The following is a 19,204-nucleotide window of genomic DNA, read 5'->3' as shown; positions in this document are numbered from 1 at the left end:
TTAATAGCTAACTGGCTAGCGTTGGCCGGTTGAAACACCCCGGCGATGGAAGGAGTTTGATCCTTCGCTTCGATATTATTCATTTGCTTGGAGGACTTGGCGTGAGACTCTAAAGCCTTCAAGCCCATGGTACCAAGCTGAATCCTCTTTTTGCACACTGTGCAAAAAGCCTTGTATACAAATGATTATTTCTCGCGCCACGCTTCATTACATTTACATTTCCCCATAATCCCAGCAAGAAATTGGAAGCAAGGAAACGCAAACAAATGTTAAAAAACAACAGAACAGCGTAAGTTAAACTTTGTTGTTTTCTGCTGAGATTTGCCTTGATTTTTCACGCTTCTGCTTGGCTTGTTGCTGTGGTCTGTGTCAGTGCTGTAGCAATGTGATCGGACCCGGGGCGGAGAGGTAGCGGCAGCGTTGCGTTCTCAATGATTGGTTCCGCCACTCTTCATTTAGGCTACGTTATTTAGGCTTTTCAAAATAATAGTAGCCTAGTTGACAAATTAAACGTTTGAGGAGAATGCGATACGGAGAAGTTACTGCACAAATTTTTAGACCCAAAATTCCCAAAATAAGAGCTAAAATTCAAGCCTTTTTCAAGTCTTTTTAAGGTATTATTTCCAAATTCATAAATTCAATGCTTTTAAGACTTTTTAAGACCCCGCAGGAACCCTGTCTAAATGAGTTGGGTCGTGAATCCGTATAAAGATCTGTATAGCTTCTTTTTTGAGATTAACATTTTTTTTTTTTATTATTTCAACAATACAATAATAACAGTAACCCCCCCCCCAGCAAACAAACCCCTCCTAAGCCACCACCATCCATGCTGATCCCTTTATGGTTACCAACATCTACTACTGTGCTCCTTCATGTTGCTACACTATTTGCATCAATGTAGACAACACATAAAATAACTATAACAAAATTAGACACAGAAAATAGCTCCAAACAAGGTTGATACATCAAATTACCGTATTTTCCGCACTACAAGGCGCACTTAAAAGCCTATAATTTTCTCAAAAAACAAAAATGCGCCTTATAACCCGGAGCGCTTTATATATGGATTTATTCTTGTTAGCTTACTGACCCTGAAGCGATTTTGTGTGGTACACGGCGCTCTGTCAAAATGTTTTAGTAAGACTTTGGTAAACTACAAAGCCGCACCGCAGCATTACGGCTACGGTAGTCATGAGCATAGCGGAGTAATATATATTGTGATTCACCATAATATTACAGTGTGTGTGTATAAGGACCCAAAAATGGCACCTGTTAAGAGACACGCTTACGACGCAGACTTTAAACTAAAGGCTATCAGTCACACAGTAGAACATGGGAATAGAGCAGCTGACAGAGAATTCAATATTCAATCAATGGTACAGAAGTGGAGGAAGCAAGAAGATGACCTGCGCCAGGTAAAGAAGACCACACAGAGTTTCCGCGGGAACAAAGCGAGATGGACACAGTTGGAGGACAAAATTGAACAGTGGGTTATTGAACAGAGAGCAGCGGGTAGAAGCGTCTCTACCTTCTCTATTCGACTGAAGGCAACAGCGTTAACAAGGGACATGAATATGAGTGTCAACAGGGCGTTCAAAGTTAAACTGCGAGCTGCGCGGGAGAAGTGGATGACAGAAGGCGAACACACATTCACCAAGGGAGGGAGACAGCGCCGGGCGACTTACGCTACTATCTGCCAATGGATGGTGGATGCCTGGGCTAAGGTATCAGTCTCAACTGTGTCCGAGCTTTCACGAAGGCCGGAATCATCACTGAACTGCCAGGTAACAGCAACGACACAGACTCGGATAATGACGAGATGGATCCGGGCATGCTGGATGCCGTAATCGCCTGACTGTTTAACTCGGACACTGAAGAGGAAGAATTTGAGGGATTTGTGGACGAGGAATGAACTGAAAAAGTGTGTGTATTGTGTTCTATTTTACGTGTTATAACTGAACAATTTTGAGAGTTATTGTGAATACGCTACGGTTTGATTTAGCGGTATCAGACTTTTTTTTACATGTTACAACTGAGCAAGGTTGGGAGTTATTGTGAATAATTTTAATAAAGTTTGACTGACTGACTGTTTTGTTTCGCTTAATGCGCCTTATAGGCCGGTGCGCTTTATATATGAAAAAAGATTGAAACTAGACCATTTCTTGACAGTGAGCTTTATAATCCAGTGCGCTCTATAGTGCGGAAAATACGGTAATAAAATAAGCACTACGTCAGAGAAATAATTGGTGAACAGAAAATAAAAAAAATAACCATAAGAAGAAGCACTGTTATGCATTTATCCACCACTACTTAAAACTTGCATCTCTCCACTATATGACACCTTTCAGGAGCCCTTTAAAAAGTTCAAGTATTTGCCCCACTTTGCTTCATGTACATCCAGTCTGCCCAGTCGTTTATATGACATTTTTTCGAATTCACATTTTTTTGTGAATCTCCACAGCCCACTCTTGAAGAGAGGGCATCCCCTCCGTCTTCCATCCGAGATCTGTATAGCTTCTTAATAATCTCTAGTGTAATGACTCAGTTGATCCACCAGTGTAAAAAGTAATAATTACCTTGTAAAAGTTGATTATCTGAACTATAATTACACTGAACGGTAATCAAGGAGTGCATCCGAGATACTAAAAAAGGTACAAGGATTGTTTGGAGAGCTTGGTACTACAGCAGCGGTCCAAAATGGCTTTAAACCCTGATGGAAGTGAAAAATTGATGAAAAATGGAAAAGTAGTGTCTCAATGAGGTCAAAATGTTATAAAAGTCTATGTGTTTACGAATAGTTTTTTGTCTAAGAAAGTGGTAGCTAATTGTTAAAAAGTATACACATTATATAATTAATTTTTCCTAAAGTATTTGGTCTGCCTTGTGAGGGGCTGCATGTCAGTTAATGATCAACAGGACTGGGTCAGGGTTGTGGGTTGGTAACGTACGCTGCTACCGCTGTCCGTGGGCAGCTCTTGTTTTTGGGGGGTTTGTTTGCAGACGCACCCTGACAGAACACGTCAGTGCACTTGGTCAGTGGTGTTTGACAGATGGAAAGCAGAAAGAACAAGGGTGGCGCAGAGAAGGCTAGAATTAAAAAGAGGAAAGCTCTGGAAACAGACGCAGCTAAATATGCCAAAATGGGAAACTTTTTCACTAAAACGAGCTCGCGGTTCGTAACGTCAAATGAGGACGATGAAACGGGTAATATGTTGAACTCTGCCTGCAAACCACCGTTCAAGTTAAATAATTATCAATGTATTAGCAATGTATTTTGTCCTTTATCTATTTATATATTCATTCATTCATTCTGTTTTTCTCTGTTTTGTAAGAAAGAGATTATGAAAGATCCAGAAATCTGTTTCAGTTGTCTTACTTTGTGCCTGAGGGTCCAGCTTTATTACTGAAGTTAAGAGGTTCTACTATGGACCAGTTGCTCTTCACAGACAGACAGTCAGATGTTGGAGACTCTGCTCTCCGTCTGTGGTGCTGACCTCTGCAAACACAAACATGCTGTTATTCATATACACATACACCTAAAATTATATATATGAGGAAAATAAATCACTTCCTGAAGTGGATCTAGTTCCTTCACCTCATTCTTTCATCAGTTCGATCTATCACATCTGTGACATAGTTGGTCAAAGCATCTGTCTATCATGTATAGATACAGAATATATAAATATATACACATATATATTCTGTATATACTATATTTATACATGTTTAGATATATATATATAGAAACAAAAATAAGGTTAAAGTCACCCTAAATATTTCCAACCTGCTTCACACCCTGTTTGGGTTGCCAGTATACGTTGCCATGGTGATATCCCAGATAAGAAGCTGCCCCCCCCCCATGAGCAGTTCTCTTACTTTGTGTCTGATGGTTCTGGAGGTCTGGATGGGTTCCTGTTGGTAGAGCGACCGCTGGATGCTGCAGACTCTGCTCTGTCCATCTTCTGGACTTCAGTCAGTCTGAGAGAAGAAAAGAATGAAGACAAACACGTCTGTTCAGGTCTCACAGCCAAACTGAAACAAGCTTTAACCTCCTGCTTTTCTTTCTGTTCCACGTCAGAAAGAACTTTTAGAGAAACGAGACGTCAGTTGTTGCCTTCTTCATCAGACAGACCAACAGCTGCCTCACATCCAACACTCTGAACTAAACAGTGAATCAGAAAGCTGAAACAATCTGAACTTGATGGTTTTACACCCGAGTTGGATCAGTTCTTTGTATCAGAGCCGTCCGATCAGCTTCGTTTCAACAGCAGAAACAAGCTGCTGAGTTCTGCTTCTTCTTCCTCTGCAGGCCACAGAGAGGAAACCCACTCAGAGACTCTGACAGTGAAATAAGAAGAAGGTTGTTCACACTCACCTGATTCTGACCTCAGGTTTCCTCCTGCTGCTGTCCACTCAAAATGGAGCCTGAACTAGTGATGGGTCATGCACACAAGCATCGCCTCTGAGAGCCGCCTCTTTGTAGTGAATCAGAAGAGCCGGCTCCAAGTTTTTTTTCCATTCGCTGCTTAGTTTTCACTTTCAGTGCTCAGTCCCAGCTCGGGATACGACAGAGCTTTGCTATGATTGGCCAGCATAGCGACCAGCATGCGGCATTCACGTGAGAATTAAGGAAGTGTAAACAGAGAGGGGGGCAGGGCAGACACACCACTTGACTCCACTGCAAGTGAAGAGAGAGACAGAGTGGTGAGGACTGAGGAGCGTGTGTGCGTCTTGCATTGTCGTGTAGTTTACTAGGACACGAGAAAGCGAAGCAGCATCTGGCTGCAGTTTAAAGATATTGGAAACAACAGAGCAGAGTGCCTTCACTGCAAAACGAAGGTCACTATAAGTGTTGGAAAAATGTATATAGATTTTCATTTTGAGTAAACAACATTTTATAGACAGACATGTAGTGTGTGAACTTTGCTGAGTGTGATACAAAGTAATTAAAGTGAACTGAGAAACAGGGTGCTCTGGTCTTCCCATGTAGGAGGATGTGCAACCACTCAACACGTGAGGAACTAGATGTCCCAGTGAAACATTTGTTGCATCTTGCTCACAAGATTGTTTTACGTATGCTGATTGTAACTAAGCTGTGTAATAAAAAGAACTACACAGGGAAAGTCGGATGGAGTCGTTTGAGCACAGGTGAAGGAGTAAGTTCTGTCACTCTGTCCGGCTCCCCTTGCAAGTAAAAATACAATCTTGTGCACTGTGTGTTTTGTTGATCACTGGGGTTGTCTTGAGTGAACTGTGTTCCAGCTGGGTTAACTTTTAGACCCAACATTTCTTGGTCCTTCGAGCCGGATTCCAACACATCGCCGTCTGCCGAGGAGGGAGAGGACACACCGAAGTCTGTGGACAGCCAGACGTCCAGTACGCCTGACAAAGACCTGGGAAGTGAATTCGTAGCCAGGCCGGTGATTAGTTGTCTGATCTTCCCTCGTTGGACGACGATTGACGGAATCCAGAGACAGCTCCAGTGACAAAACAACACTGAAATAAGGTAAGAGAGCGACTCTATAACCGCGGTTAAACGTATACGAAAGGCTACTCCGCCAGAAGGAGGATAAAACACGTGTCTCCGCCGTAAGGGAGAGTAAAAAGAGTGAATGAGCAAGTGTGAGTGTGAATGCCACTGGTGGAAGCAGCAGCACGGACTGAAACCTAACGGTGTTAACGTAAATCCGTGGTCTGTTGAAGTACACAAAGTAGTGGATTAAATGTTTTAGGTATCTAAAAAGGCACGTTGCCTGTACGAGACGACAAGTTGACATAATGGGGGGCGGCACAAGCAAACCTGCCCTAGAAAGGGATTGTAAATATATGGAACAATACTGTAATAAAAGTGTTATGTGTTTGGACAAATGGGAAAAGAAATATGGGTTCAAGGGCAAATTGATAGAAGTCGATTGTAAGGCGCTGGTGGACAAACTCCGTGTGAGTGTAGCAAGTAAGAGAGGAAAGCAGAGAGAGAAAAAAAAATTGCAGCTTCAAATGGCAACAGTGTGGCTCCAGCAAGCTCAGAGAAGGAAAAAAAGGAGAGATGAGACAGCGTTGCAGGCAGTGGTAGCAATTAAACCTGAACCTGGAGCCACTTCAGATGCACATAAAATACGAAGGGCAGAAGAAGAAGAGGAAGTATTCAGTAAGCCAGAGAGTTTGATGAAAACACGGTCAAAAGTGCAAAAACCAAAGCCAGAAGTGTTCGGGACCTACCCGTCCCTCACAGTGCTAAAACAAAGATACGGAGTGGCTGACGCCACGACCAGACCCTCCGCCAAAGGGGATTTATCCTATGATGGAAGTGGCAAATCCACACTTTGGCGTGGACAACGATGAATACAGAACCATACATGTATTCAGGCCATGGACTGATGCTGAGTGTTCTGATGCTTGTAAAAGTTTGCCTGATGCGAGGGTTAATGTGGGGGATTTCATAAACAAGCACAGGCAGCTTTGTAATTCATACAGACTGAACGGCTCAGAAATGGAAGTCACCTTTAGGAGGTGTCTGACACATGACTGGGCTCGGGTCAGGGGCGAGTTTACAGGGTTAGCCAACGATGACACAACACTAGCCCATGATGCAGCTGCACTTACGCAGCAGAGAGACGCAGTGACATATTTAGAGTGCGACCAAACTACACCAAAATCTCTCATTGTAAGCAAAAGGAAGCAGAGGATGTATTTGAATACAGGAGCCGCCTGGAAACTGTATTCAGGCAGCACAGTGGACTGCAAGAAGAAGGGGGTGCAGACACCCCCTACCAACAACAATTAAAGCAAGCCCTGATGGCCGGCTTTACTCACCCAATTTCAGATTTTATCAGAAAACACAATGTGAATCACTCAACGGACACAGTCACAGAGTGCATGAATTGGGCACAACATGCGCAAAATGTAATAACAGGCCGAAAGAAAAAGGCTGCAGCAGCTGCCTTCATTGTAGACGATGCAAGCGATTCACAGATTTTCTACATGGGACGCCCAGGTGGCAGAGGCAGGGGTCGGGGTGGAGGAAGGGGTTGGAACAGACAGTCTCCAGGTTTCAGAAGAGAAATGAGGTGCCAGAGATGTAATAAGCCTGGTCATCTGGCACGGGACTGCCATAGTGGAGGAGGGTGTGACCACCCCAGAGGATCTGAGTCACAGCCTCCATACAACCCCAATTATACCAGCTGAAGCAAGCAGGTGGAACGGCCCACTGCGGAAGGGCCTGCTCCAGGCCACCTGTATGTGGTTGACATTACACAAATAATGTTAAGCCTATCCACACAAAAACAAAAACCCATAAGAGACATTGAAGTAAATGGACAAAAAGTGTCATTTCTCTGTGATTCAGGAGCGGACAAAACAGTACTTAAACAAGAAGTTCTAGGATTTAGAATGTATGTAAAATCAGCAAATGGCCAAGTAAATGTTCAAAGTGTGACATGTCCTTTATGGTTCAGAGATCCATTAACTGGTCAGAGTGGAAAAGGACCTGTAGTGTATTCACCACAGTGCCCTGTGAATTTATTAGGAAGAAAAATGATGGCAAAATTACGGATTCCCATAGTACCAACCACTGATGGTGTGGTGGCTGTGGGACCAGATGAAATCTCTCCTGAACAAGTACTAGTCCAACAAGGCACAACTGTGCCTCACTATTACTGGTCATTAGACATGTCATCACCCAATATTGCAGGAACGGGGCAACAGCTGTTAGCACTAGCCCAGACAGTACAGGACGAGCCTTACGACATACACAAACCTGAAGAACTTCATGTCACAATTAGGTATAAAGATACACCAGGGCCTGATAAAACATTTGACAAGCAGTTTTCCAAACTAGCTCCACAAAGAGTGACCATAAGAGCAATCTACACAGATGGCAAGGGGAAAACAGGTTGCAGTGTACTTACGGTATACCTGAAGAGTCAAAACGACTACAATGGAATATGAGCACTCCCCATATGTCCTTAACTAAAGCAAAAGGAGACTCATGGCATGACAGAGAACAACTTGTCTCCAGGGGGGAGAGAACACTGGGGTGGAAAGAAAGTCACCAGGGGTGGGAGAGAAATGAGAGTAAAGGCCTTCTGAGGAAAAAGTTAGGATGGGTTACCACCCTGACACCTCATATTCATTTGGATGATCCACTTGATGAACAAACTGAATGATATGTGATAGACCTAGCTGATCATCCTGAATTGCAGGATGTACCTGAAAAGGTGTGGTCAAAAGGCAAAACAGATGTGGGTTTGATGACTGTAAGGGAAAAATTAATTCACATATACATTGTATGAGTGTTACTCTGTATCACCCGGTAATAACTCATTTAAGACACTTGTTTTTCTCTTTCCTCCCTCTTTCAATGAGGGTATTGTGCTCTTAACAACTTTAAGGAGTTTGACAGGGAAGATGGCACGATACCGAGGGGCCTTGGCTGTAGAAAGGGAGGAAAGATAGATAACAAAGTCTTGAACATATCAAAGGAGTGACTACGTATTAACCTGTATATTAACTGACTTGTTTTCGCCTAAGAGTCAGAGCAACTCTGAACTCTGTTCTGTGTTGTTCTCTTTTGCAAGATATTATTAAAAACATCTTATCTCCTCAGAAAATAACTGACTCTGTGCCTTACTAAAATTTCCGCAACAATGACAACAGCGCCGCCTGTGATAATCACACCCAAAACTCATTACAGACCCAGAATCAAACAATATCCACTCAAGCCAAATGCTCTGGCAGGTATTAGACCAGTAATTGAAGAAATGATCAAAACGGGGGTAGTGGAAGAGAGGCACCAGAGGCCTCGTGCAACACACCAATCTTTCCAGTCAGAAAAGCAGATTCTGAGAACTGGAGAATGATACAAGATCTTAGAGCTGTGAATCAAGCGGTGGAAAGCACAGCAGCTAATGTGCCTGACCCACACACACTGCTAAATCAACTAAAACCAGACAAGACCAGATTCACAGTGACAGACTTGAGTGATGCATGTTTCTCCACACCAGTGTCCCCTGAGTCACGAGGATGGTTTGGGTTCACGTACAACAACAAAAAGTACACGTGCACACGCCTCCCACGGGGATTCTGTGATAGCCCGACCATCTTCTCCACTGCCATAAACAACTATTTGGCAGACTTTCCAATCCCACCTCATTCACAGCTGCTTGTGTATGTTGATGACATTTTGGTCGCAGCAGACACAGAACAACATTGCCGAGACACCTCAGTCTCACTGCTCAAACACTTGGCCCACACAGGAAACAAAGTTTCACTCTCAAAACTACAGTGGGTAAAAGAGGAAGTGAAATTTTTAGGCCATCTTATAAGCAGAAAAGGGAAGCGCATCCAAGACGAAAGAAAACAAGCCTTGCTTAAGGCTCCACGACCAGAAAATAAAAGACAAATGATGCAACTTCTGGGACTGTGTAACTACTGCAGAGCATGGATCCCAAACTATGCAGAGATCACACAGCCATTGTTAGAACTAATGTACGCCACACCCATGACCATGAATGAAAGTTTAAAGTGGACACCAACTGCAGAAACTGCACCGATCACTCTGAAACAGGAACTGACCAGTTCCACAGCGCTTGGGCTTCCTGATTACGATAAGCCATTTGTACAGACTGTGGATTGCAAAAGCAACTTTATGACATCCATGTTAGCACAAGAATGTGGAGGAAAAATTAAACCTGTTGCATATTACTCAAAACGTTTAGACCCAGTATCAAGCGCACTACCACCTTGTGTACAAGCAGTGTGTGCAGCTTCACTTGCAGTACACTGCTCAGCGGAAGTAGTGTTGTTCCACCCATTAACTCTACTGGTGCCACATGCAGTAGACATTTGAGTTGCGTTTATGATACATTTATAGGCTACAGTATCTCTTTGCATGCGTAGAGCCAACGATTTTCCGGGATAACGAAAAACGGACGGAAATCGCGGAATGTACCTTTTGAAACGGAACTGTAACTTTCAGATGGAAAAATAATTCAAAATCACCCAAATTCACCTGTGTTTTGCCCTGTAAGATTGTATTTCACCCCGTTAGCCTGTATTTCACTCTGTAACACTGCATTTCGTTTTAAAATAAACACAACAACATTTGCAGTCTGAAACTGTGCAGACTTGCCGCGGCCAAAACGCATGATAGCAGAGGACTCCACTCGGGGCACACCACAGTAATATCAGATTCGGAAATAGTTCAAAAGCCGGTATTGCGTGCTCATGTCAACAAACGTATTTCTGCATCAATTCCCATTACCCCGCGATCCGACGCCAGCTGGTCTGACATGCATGCTTATCGGACACTGTTGCACTTTTTTCAGCTTGTGTAGGCCTATCAGTGCTTTCTGAACAGATTGAACACACTTTTAAAAATACCGCGATAACACTGAAAACCGTGATCATTTTGGTGACTATAACCGTGAGGTTAAATTTTCATACCGTTACACCCCTAGTTCCAACTTAAGGAGCACTGAAGCAATTTTAAGCTCAATATCCTTCTCCAAGTTTTCATAATCCCGTCTGTTAAAAGCAGAATTTAATTTTACATTACTCTCTATAATTCATTCGACATTGACGAGATGTCATCTCAGCTTTTGGATATCATGAATAAGATTATGATGTGATTCTTTTTGCAACATTGGCCAACATAAAGTGAATCATTTAAACACAAAATTCATTCAAATGTAGCCAGCCCTCTCTAATTTTTATATATATTTAATTGGCTGATCCTTGTTCTGTGTAAAACTAAATTAAGATAAAGTTCAAATGAGACATTACTTATACTATTTTGGGCTTGCATACCTTTGTTGTTGCTGAAGTGAAAGTATGCAGGTTCACAGATTAAACCAGCTGCCTGGGCTGCCTCCACACAGGACTGTCCCTCTGGCACAAGGAGTCAGAGAGCTGAGAATACAGCGGGCCAGTTGGGGGAAGCCGTCACATTGGACACCAAGCCAAGGGTTGTGGAACTGACCAGGGTCCCAACCAGAGGTCATATAATCCTTCTGCCATCAGCAGACGCCCCTCTGGAGAGGTTGACAGGAACCAAAGGAAGCTCTGCCGTACAGAAGTCCTGAGGGTTAAAGATATGTTAGAGTTAGTTTGTGCAATCATATTGTGGCTTTCATAATATTTACAGCGTTCATCTGCATCTATGTACTTAAATATATGTATTCCAAATCTGAGCAAGTAAACAAAGTCTGGCGGGCTAAACGCTCGCTTCTGCAACGCTCCCGGTGGGGGTTGAAGTCGGTGCAGGAAGGACCCAAATGGCGGCGTGACAGAGACGTGTGCAGCGGGGTTTCACCGTTAACCTTAAGTCCTTTGAAAGCAACGCAGGTGGAAGCAAATGCCCGCTTCCCGGAAACACCACAGTTAAATCATCATTAAATTATCAGTCCTGGACTGTCCCCTGGACTCCATTGAGGATGTGGGTGAGAGGAGGATGTTAGCTAAGCTGACATCCATCATGGACAACTCCTCTCACCCCTCCATGACACTGGGGGGTCCCTGTACAGCTCCTTCAGCAGCAGACTTTTACACCCACGGTAGAAGAAGGAGAGGTTTCGCAGGTCCTTCATCCCGGCAGCTGTCAGACTTCAACACATGCACCCACTGATCATGTTGTTGCCTTCCCATGATAATCATATAGAGATTTTTCTTTATCCGTATTATTTATATTTTATTAATTTCAACTTCACAATGTGAATATTATTTATACTAGGTCACTTTACTTTTTGGTCGCTTTACTTTTTAGTTCTTACTTTTTAGTTCTTGCTTTTTAGTTCTTGCTTTTTCTCTTTTTGTAATTTCATGTTTCATGTCTGTTGTTGCTGCTGTGACAAGTGATAAATAAAGTACAATCTAATCTAATCTAATATCACCCCCCACATCAGCCATGGCCGTGACCGCATGAACTGTGCGCGCAGACAGGCACGTGAACCAACGGTCATGTATAAATGCCCGCGCCCGAAGTAGAGAATAAGAGAACCGCGACCCAGCTTGCTGCGATAATGGGCTAATTTATAGCCATTTATATGTATATATAGATATATGTATATCTATATCTATATATATATATATGCTAATTTATAACTAACACTAAGCCAACACCAACACTGCATGAATACACAACTGTAAGCTACCATTACGATATTAAACCCAGAGCAGGAGAGCTACTAGCCCCGCTAGCTGTCTGGGATGCTAGCAGGTGTTCGCGGCGGGAACTTACTAAACTTACTAAGATTAAATTATTTGTTTTTCCTCTTACTTACCTTCAAAAACGATGGAGGCGGTGGTAATTCAGCATCTATTTTCTTTCCAAGTTGTCAGAGCCGAACTTTCCTTAAAGCGGAACTCACCCTTTAAACAACATCGTGCCCAATCACTATATTTGACCATAACATAATAGTGAATTGTGCTGCCACTGGGTATTATGTCTTCATATTAAATATAAAACCTTTGCATTTTTTAGAAATGGTGATTTGACGCGTCATGAAATCACCGGAAGAAAAAATAACAAACTACAACAATTCTAATAGAAGGGTTTCACTTGACGTCACTTCCGTATTTTTCTAAGCGCGCTAACCCAGGTGGTGGGCAACTGTGTTTTGTCTGCCACTTTCTGCCCCAAATGCCTCAGTTTTGTACCGTTTTTGGATGTAGCAATCGGTCTAACCGAGAGAAGGGAAAGGGTTACTATCGGGTACCGAAGGTAATCGCCCATAGAGGTGAGAAATGGAAAAAACTCACAGAACAACGCCGCAAAAAGTGGATAGTTAACCTACGTTTACAGACTGGAGGAGCTCAATCTGCAAATGCTCGTGTCTGCGGTGACCACTTCGTCAAAGGTATGCGCGAAATCTAACTGTTTTGTAGTAGTGCAGTAAAGTATTATGTTGTTAAATGCCAATCAACAGTAATGTAATACGGGCTACGTTTGGGCTTTGTTTTGAAGGCTGCCCCAGCGCGTTGTTAGCTACTGAGTCAGTGGACTGGGCTCCGACGGTCAAGCTGGGTTACCCAAACACAGAGCTAACACACCGCCATCGGTGTTTCATGCGATCTCTGAGAATGGTTGATCTAAACAAAACAAATTTGTCACGTCGTCACAATCTTCACGTTTCTGTAGTATCCACGAAGTGCTTAGGTGCTAACAGCGCACATTAGCTCCCAAGTTCTTGACAACAGAATCGCTCTCCCTCTCTCTGCCTTTTGCATTAGGCTAGTGACGCCAAGTTCCAGGATATTACTTGGTTGTTATAGCAGCTAGAACTACGTGCATGAAGTAGAACTATAACTAATTAGAATTGTTGTAGTTTGTTATTTTTTCTTCCGGTGATTTCATGACGCGTCAAATCACCATTTCTAAAAAATGCAAAGGTTTTATATTTAATATGAAGACATAATACCCAGTGGCAGCACAATTCACTATTATATTATAGTCAAATATAGTGATTGGGCACGATGTTGTTTAAAGGGTGAGTTCCGCTTTAAGTTCTGGAAAGTTCTAAAAGGTTCTGGGGAAGGCGGAGACGTCATGACGTCAGACGCACAGCATCACAGTTAGCTTAAAGTCTACTTCAAGCTCAGTTAAAGGTGGATTTCAGGTAGAAAAGAGAGCAAGAGAAGCTCAGCTGTAGACTTTAAAGTACAACACTTACACAGAAAATAGGAGCCTTTAGCTCAGCTGGTGCAGGAGCTCCATGAACTGAAGCTGTAGGTCCTCACAGGGCCGCCACGGGTCCGAGTCCCGGGTCTGACTCTGGGGTCCCAGTCAAACCATTTGATCAAATTAATTATGGCGCCATCTGCTGGCCACCTTCAACACAGCATTTAAAGGGCCGGGTGTTATAAAACAGAGAGACACTGTTCTGCAGAACAATAAAGGTTCCATGTGCATCTTGAAATGTTTGACTGTTTTATTAGAGACATTAATAATATATTTGTGTTATAACGTGATTGTGCCATCATAAAATACTGTATGTAATAGAGATACGCTTTAGTAAGATTTATAGAAAGGTTGAAAGATGTTTATTTAACAACAAGATGATTTCAGCTGAGTTGGGCTTCAGTCTGTTCCTCTTCTTTGTTACGACCCCTCCAGCTTTTCACTCGGCACAGAAGTAGCTGGCACATCCTCCTGACTGCCGGGACAGAAAAGTGTTGCCACATCACTATTTTCTTATAATAATAATTGTGTGACGTAGAATATAATTGAAATACTTTATAAATCTCATAGGGAAACAGAGAAATAGCATATACATTAAATATTAGAAATAGAATCATTAATATTATTAGGTATAAAATAAATAATATTATAAATAAATATACACTGAAAAAACTGACTTTATGGTGAAGTAAACTCTATTAGAGTAACTGTCGTAATCTCTACCTTTTATTTTTAAAATTCAGTAAGAACTAGAGCTTCTTAAGTAAAATTAAACATTTTATTAACGTAATACATGAATTATGGGGGAAGAATAAGTTTTACTTAAGTTTCCTCATACAATTTAAATGTTTAATAGTTGTATGTACATAAACCTAGAAATACTACATAAACTTTACTCTGAAAGTGTATCGTTAAAATCTACTAAGTTACTTCATAACAGCAAATACTACAGATATATCAAATTAACTTAAAATTTTGAGTAAAATGATGTTCCTGCCTATGAAAAACAAGTATACTTTACTTAATTTGTTTAAATAAATATAACTTAAAACTTAATGTAATTAAATGTTACTTAATATCTTCAAAACTGTTTTGTGGTAAGTAAAATTTACTTGATACTGGCAAGTGAGTATTACTTGATATTGCAGCATACAATATTACTTAAATCATTTGAGTGCAAATACTTACAAAGGGTTTTTTAAGTAAATCTTATGAATAGTTTTTTTCAGTGTACTAATATCCATCTTCCACGTGTTTGTTGTGTTCCAAAGAAACTGGATTCAACGATAACAGCTCATGTATGCTGAGGCATTATAGAGCGCTGCATGAAAGCAACGAGACCAACAACAGTGAACCGAGCTCAGGTCAGCCATTAACAGCTCGATCATTCAGAGCTTCATATGTGAGGCGAAGAATCTTAGATTCTGCTCTGAATCTAACAGGGAGCCAAAGAAGAGAAGCTAAAACTGGAGAGTTTTATGGTTTTTATGAGCCCTCATCTCCAAATTTGAGGGAAATTCAGAAGTGAAAATAGAGTCAAAATCAAATCAAATCCAGTTTTCATGGATGTTCTGATTGAAGAATGGTGGAAAACCTGAACACACACCAAAGGTTACACATTTATTCAGATCTACACCTAAAAGAAAAGCAGAACAGAAGCATTTCTTTATTTTTGTACTGGGCTGAAACTGGACTTCTGTTGGCTCAGCTTACAGTTGAAAGTCTTCAGATGTTATCACAGAGTGATGGAGAGGTGGCTGATGTGATGTGTGTCAGAAGAACAATGAACACAGCTGCAGGGTCAGAGGAACAGTTGTTTGGTCCAGTTTTCACAGAAAGACATGCTCCATGAGCCGCCCTCCATCCAGGTCTGGTGAGCGGACTCCAGTCCCGCTTTGGTTCAGCAGGACGGACCTCACAGTCCGGCTCAGGTCCTCCCGCTTCAGCCCGGAGCAGAGCGACGCCACGTCCGTCCAAACGTCCACCGAGGAGCCGCCGTCCTCCAGGATCACGTCCTCCAGCCCCTCTGAGAGGAGCAGAGACACAGCCGGGTCAGACGCCACCTGGACTCAGCAGCTTAGCTTCTGGGGACCTTAAGTTAAGATTTATTTTCAGGGTCAGGGTTCCATCCATCCATTTTCTACACCCGTTTAATCCGATTCAGGGTGGCAGCGAGGCTGAAGCCTCTCCCAGCTGCCACTGGAGACAGGCAGGAGACACCGTCCAGTTCAGGATTCCTTCATATAAAATCCTTAAAAGCATTTTACTAAACAGTGTCCAAGGTTTGGACCTTGGACTTGTTCTTTAAGAAATGCTTAGAAATATTTCATCAGTGGCACAAAGACCTTAGCGACCAAGTTAAAGCGGCACTATGCAACTTTCAGAAATACGGGGTTTGTTTACCATGCAATACACACCCCAAAGCTGTAGGGGGAGCTCCGTAGAAAATAAGGCGACAGTCTAGCCATATTATATATTACTACTCTAGAAGCTAACCGCATTCAATTTAGCCGTCGACAGCTAATGGAGAGAGGTGTGTCTTATCAGGCTCCCTGGCTCGGCTCAGAGCCCTTTAGACCTGCCGTGAAGCAGTAGTTCTCGGCTCTCGTGTGTCGCGAGACTTCCAGAGGTAAACAAAGCACGCGGCGCCACAGGCAAAGTTGAAAGCGCTGTTTCGGGCTAGGGCCACCAGATGGAGATGGAAATGTCACCGTTTTCATCAGAACGGGTCAGCCAAGCAATCTGATGATTGCCAAGCAATTTTATGACCATGAAAAAGTTGCATAGTGCCGCTTTAAGGGAGACTCTGGAAGGTACCTCCAACTGTGCGTTAAAGGGATAGTTCGCCTCTTCTGACATGAAGCTGTGTGACATCCCATATCAGCAACATCATTTATGAACATCTTCATCTGTTTTCATGCAGAACATTTTCTTTCCAGCCTCGTTTTGGTGCTGATGAAGGTAGTCCGGCTAGTTGGCTGGGGTTTAAAAAATAAAGCGTTTTGCTTCTTAAAACAATATGCGTTCAACAGAGTAATACATTTGTATTACAAAATGGTTCTCCAGGAAAAAGTCAGACCTCACAATCTCTTGGCCCTATTTTCTCTCCCTTCGTATCACTGCCTGCTGTGCAGACCGTGCAGACCGAATTAGTACGGCCATATTAGTCCAGTGCTCAGGTCTCTGCACTGGCTTCCTGTCGCTCAGAGAATAGACTTTAAAACAGCTCTGCTTGTGTACAAGTCTCTTCATGGTCAAGCGCCAAAGTACATCTCTGACATGTTAAAGCCATATGAACCAATTCGGGCTCTGAGGACCTCAGGGAGGGGTCTGCTGCTGGGGCCCAGAGTCAGGACTAAACAAGGTGAGGCTGCGTTTCAGTTTTATGCTCCTAAATTCTGGAACAGTCTTCTAGAAGATGTGAGACAGGCCTCAACTCTGACAATGTTTAAATCCAAACATTGTCAGAAAGTCTGAAAGTATTTTATCTGCACTCTTCGCTTTTAAATTAATTAATTAATGATTATTTTTAATGTTTTTTTAATTAATTTTTATTATATTTTTTTATTTCTTTTTAATGATTTTATTGCCTTCTTGTGTAGCTGTGAAGCACTTTGAATTGCCTTGTGTATGCAGTCCCCTGCTTCCAAGCAGCAAACACCGTAACAGGCTCGGCAAATGTATTACTCTTTTGAATGCATATTGTTTTGAGAAGCAAAATGCTTTATTTTTTAAACCCCAGCCAACTAGCCGGACTACCTTCATCAACACCAAAACGAGGCTGGAAGGGAAACACATTCACAGATGACAACAAGGCAAAGCTATCAGGTAAAAATATGGCAACATTGTAGGAATAATGTGGTAACAGCTAGAAATAAAATGGTTTTACGGGGACACGAATGTGTGAATAACCTGATAATAATGAGGTAATATAGGATGATGATTCCACTGTATTTAGGTCTGAGTCAGCCCACCTGCTGATGTTTAATGTGATATTACCATGAAGTGAAGCCGACGCGTCGTCACTCTGCGCCTCTGATTCATGGTTATTACATGGGAAATATCCGTGTTATAGACACACCCGTTTCACCTCTTTATTTCCTTTACTGTAAAGTGCAACCAAAGAAACCTGATCTGTCAAAGTAGTGTTTGAAATGCCGTTTTAGGAAATATTAAATGAATAATAAATAAAGACGCCTGTGAATTAATGACATTTGTTTAAAGGTAACTTCTACCAAACAAATTAGAATTTATTTGCATTAATTTGAGGTGATTTTGATTTATAATTGTTTATTTTGATGTTTTAATACCACATTTATTCCCCGGTTAGCCCCCCCATGAGCTGTCACCTTACCGTGGTGGGGGGGTTTGCGTGCCCCAATGAGTCTGGAAGATATGACAGGCGGATCGGTGCGGCGTCTGCAGTGATGCGGGCTCTGCACCGGCCCGTCGTGTTGAAGAAGGAGCTGAGCCAGAAGGCCAAGCTCTCGATTTACCGGTCAATCTATGTTCCTACCCTCACCTATGGTCACGAGCTGTGGGTAGTGACCGAATGAACGAGATCGCCAATACAAGCGGCCGAAATGAGTTTCCTGCGCAGGGTGTCTGGGCTCTCCCTTAGAGATAGGGTGAGAAGCTCGGTCATCCGGGAGGGGCTCGGAGTAGAACCGCTGCTCCTCCACATCCAGAGGAGTCAGATGAGGTGGCTCGGGCATCTGGTGAGAATGCCTCCTGGGGCATCTGGTGAGAATGCCTCCTGGGGCATCTGGTGAGAATGCCTCCTGGGGCATCTGGTGAGAATGCCTCCTGGGGCATCTGGTGAGAATGCCTCCTGGGGCATCTGGTGAGAATGCCTCCTGGGGCATCTGGTGAGAATGCCTCCTGGGGCACCTGGTTTTGTCCGTCAGTGAGCTCAGTGTCAGACAGCAACAAGAAGCCTCACAGCAGCGAGCCTGAAGGAGCTCTGAGATGTGGCTTCAGCACTGATGCAGTTGGTTGGTTTGGACAGCAGGTGGTGCTGCTGCACCAACACAAACAGGAAGCTCCGACATGTTCTGAACTCCTCACAGCCACCTTCCCTCAAATGTCCCCCGAAGCAGCTTTCAGGTTAAAAACTGCTGCAGCTGGATGAGACTGAAACACAAAGCAGCATCTTTGTTTGGTTTCTGCTCCACAGCAGAGTGAGCAGCACTGATGTCCCTGTAGCTCCAACAAAAAGGGACAAACAGCAGTCTGATGTCTTCTGAATGTGAGCGACAGCTGGAAGTCACCTCCATAACCTGACTTGTTCCTGACTGAACAACTCAGAACAAAGAAGTCCACCCAGCGGTGCCGTTAGCGGACTTCTTTGAATCTACAGCAAAAAGAGAGTTCAGTTCCCTTCTTGTGTTCTTAGAGGTGATTTACTGAAATGACACCGAAGTTCACCTGGATAAAAAGTGACGAGTATCCAGAGAAGTCTGAGTATATTTGACCTGCACTCGTGTTTAATCTGTTCAGTTTAAGTTCAGCTGACATGTTGCCGTCATT

The 19,204-nt window shown here is 42.9% G+C and overlaps 1 protein-coding gene and 1 long non-coding RNA gene across 4 annotated transcripts in view; one reads left to right on the top strand and one right to left on the bottom strand.

Moving 5' to 3' along the window:
- The window catches only part of LOC142388931 (uncharacterized), a 406,360-nt gene that overhangs the window by 166,036 nt on the left and 221,120 nt on the right, over positions 1 to 19,204 (top strand). The window lies entirely within an intron of this gene.
- LOC142388697 (NACHT, LRR and PYD domains-containing protein 12-like) overlaps positions 1 to 19,204 on the bottom strand; it is a 199,095-nt gene that overhangs the window by 26,180 nt on the left and 153,711 nt on the right. For both annotated transcript variants that reach the window (XM_075474244.1, XM_075474249.1), the window contains one exon: positions 3,377 to 3,496. In XM_075474244.1, the coding sequence (XP_075330359.1) occupies positions 3,377 to 3,496 (120 nt within the window). The remainder of the gene's footprint in view (positions 1 to 3,376; positions 3,497 to 19,204) is intronic.

Source organism: Odontesthes bonariensis, chromosome 2, assembly GCF_027942865.1.
Source record: "Odontesthes bonariensis isolate fOdoBon6 chromosome 2, fOdoBon6.hap1, whole genome shotgun sequence".
Classification (NCBI taxonomy): Eukaryota; Metazoa; Chordata; class Actinopteri; order Atheriniformes; family Atherinopsidae; genus Odontesthes; species Odontesthes bonariensis.
This window is presented reverse-complemented; position numbering and strand designations above follow the sequence as displayed.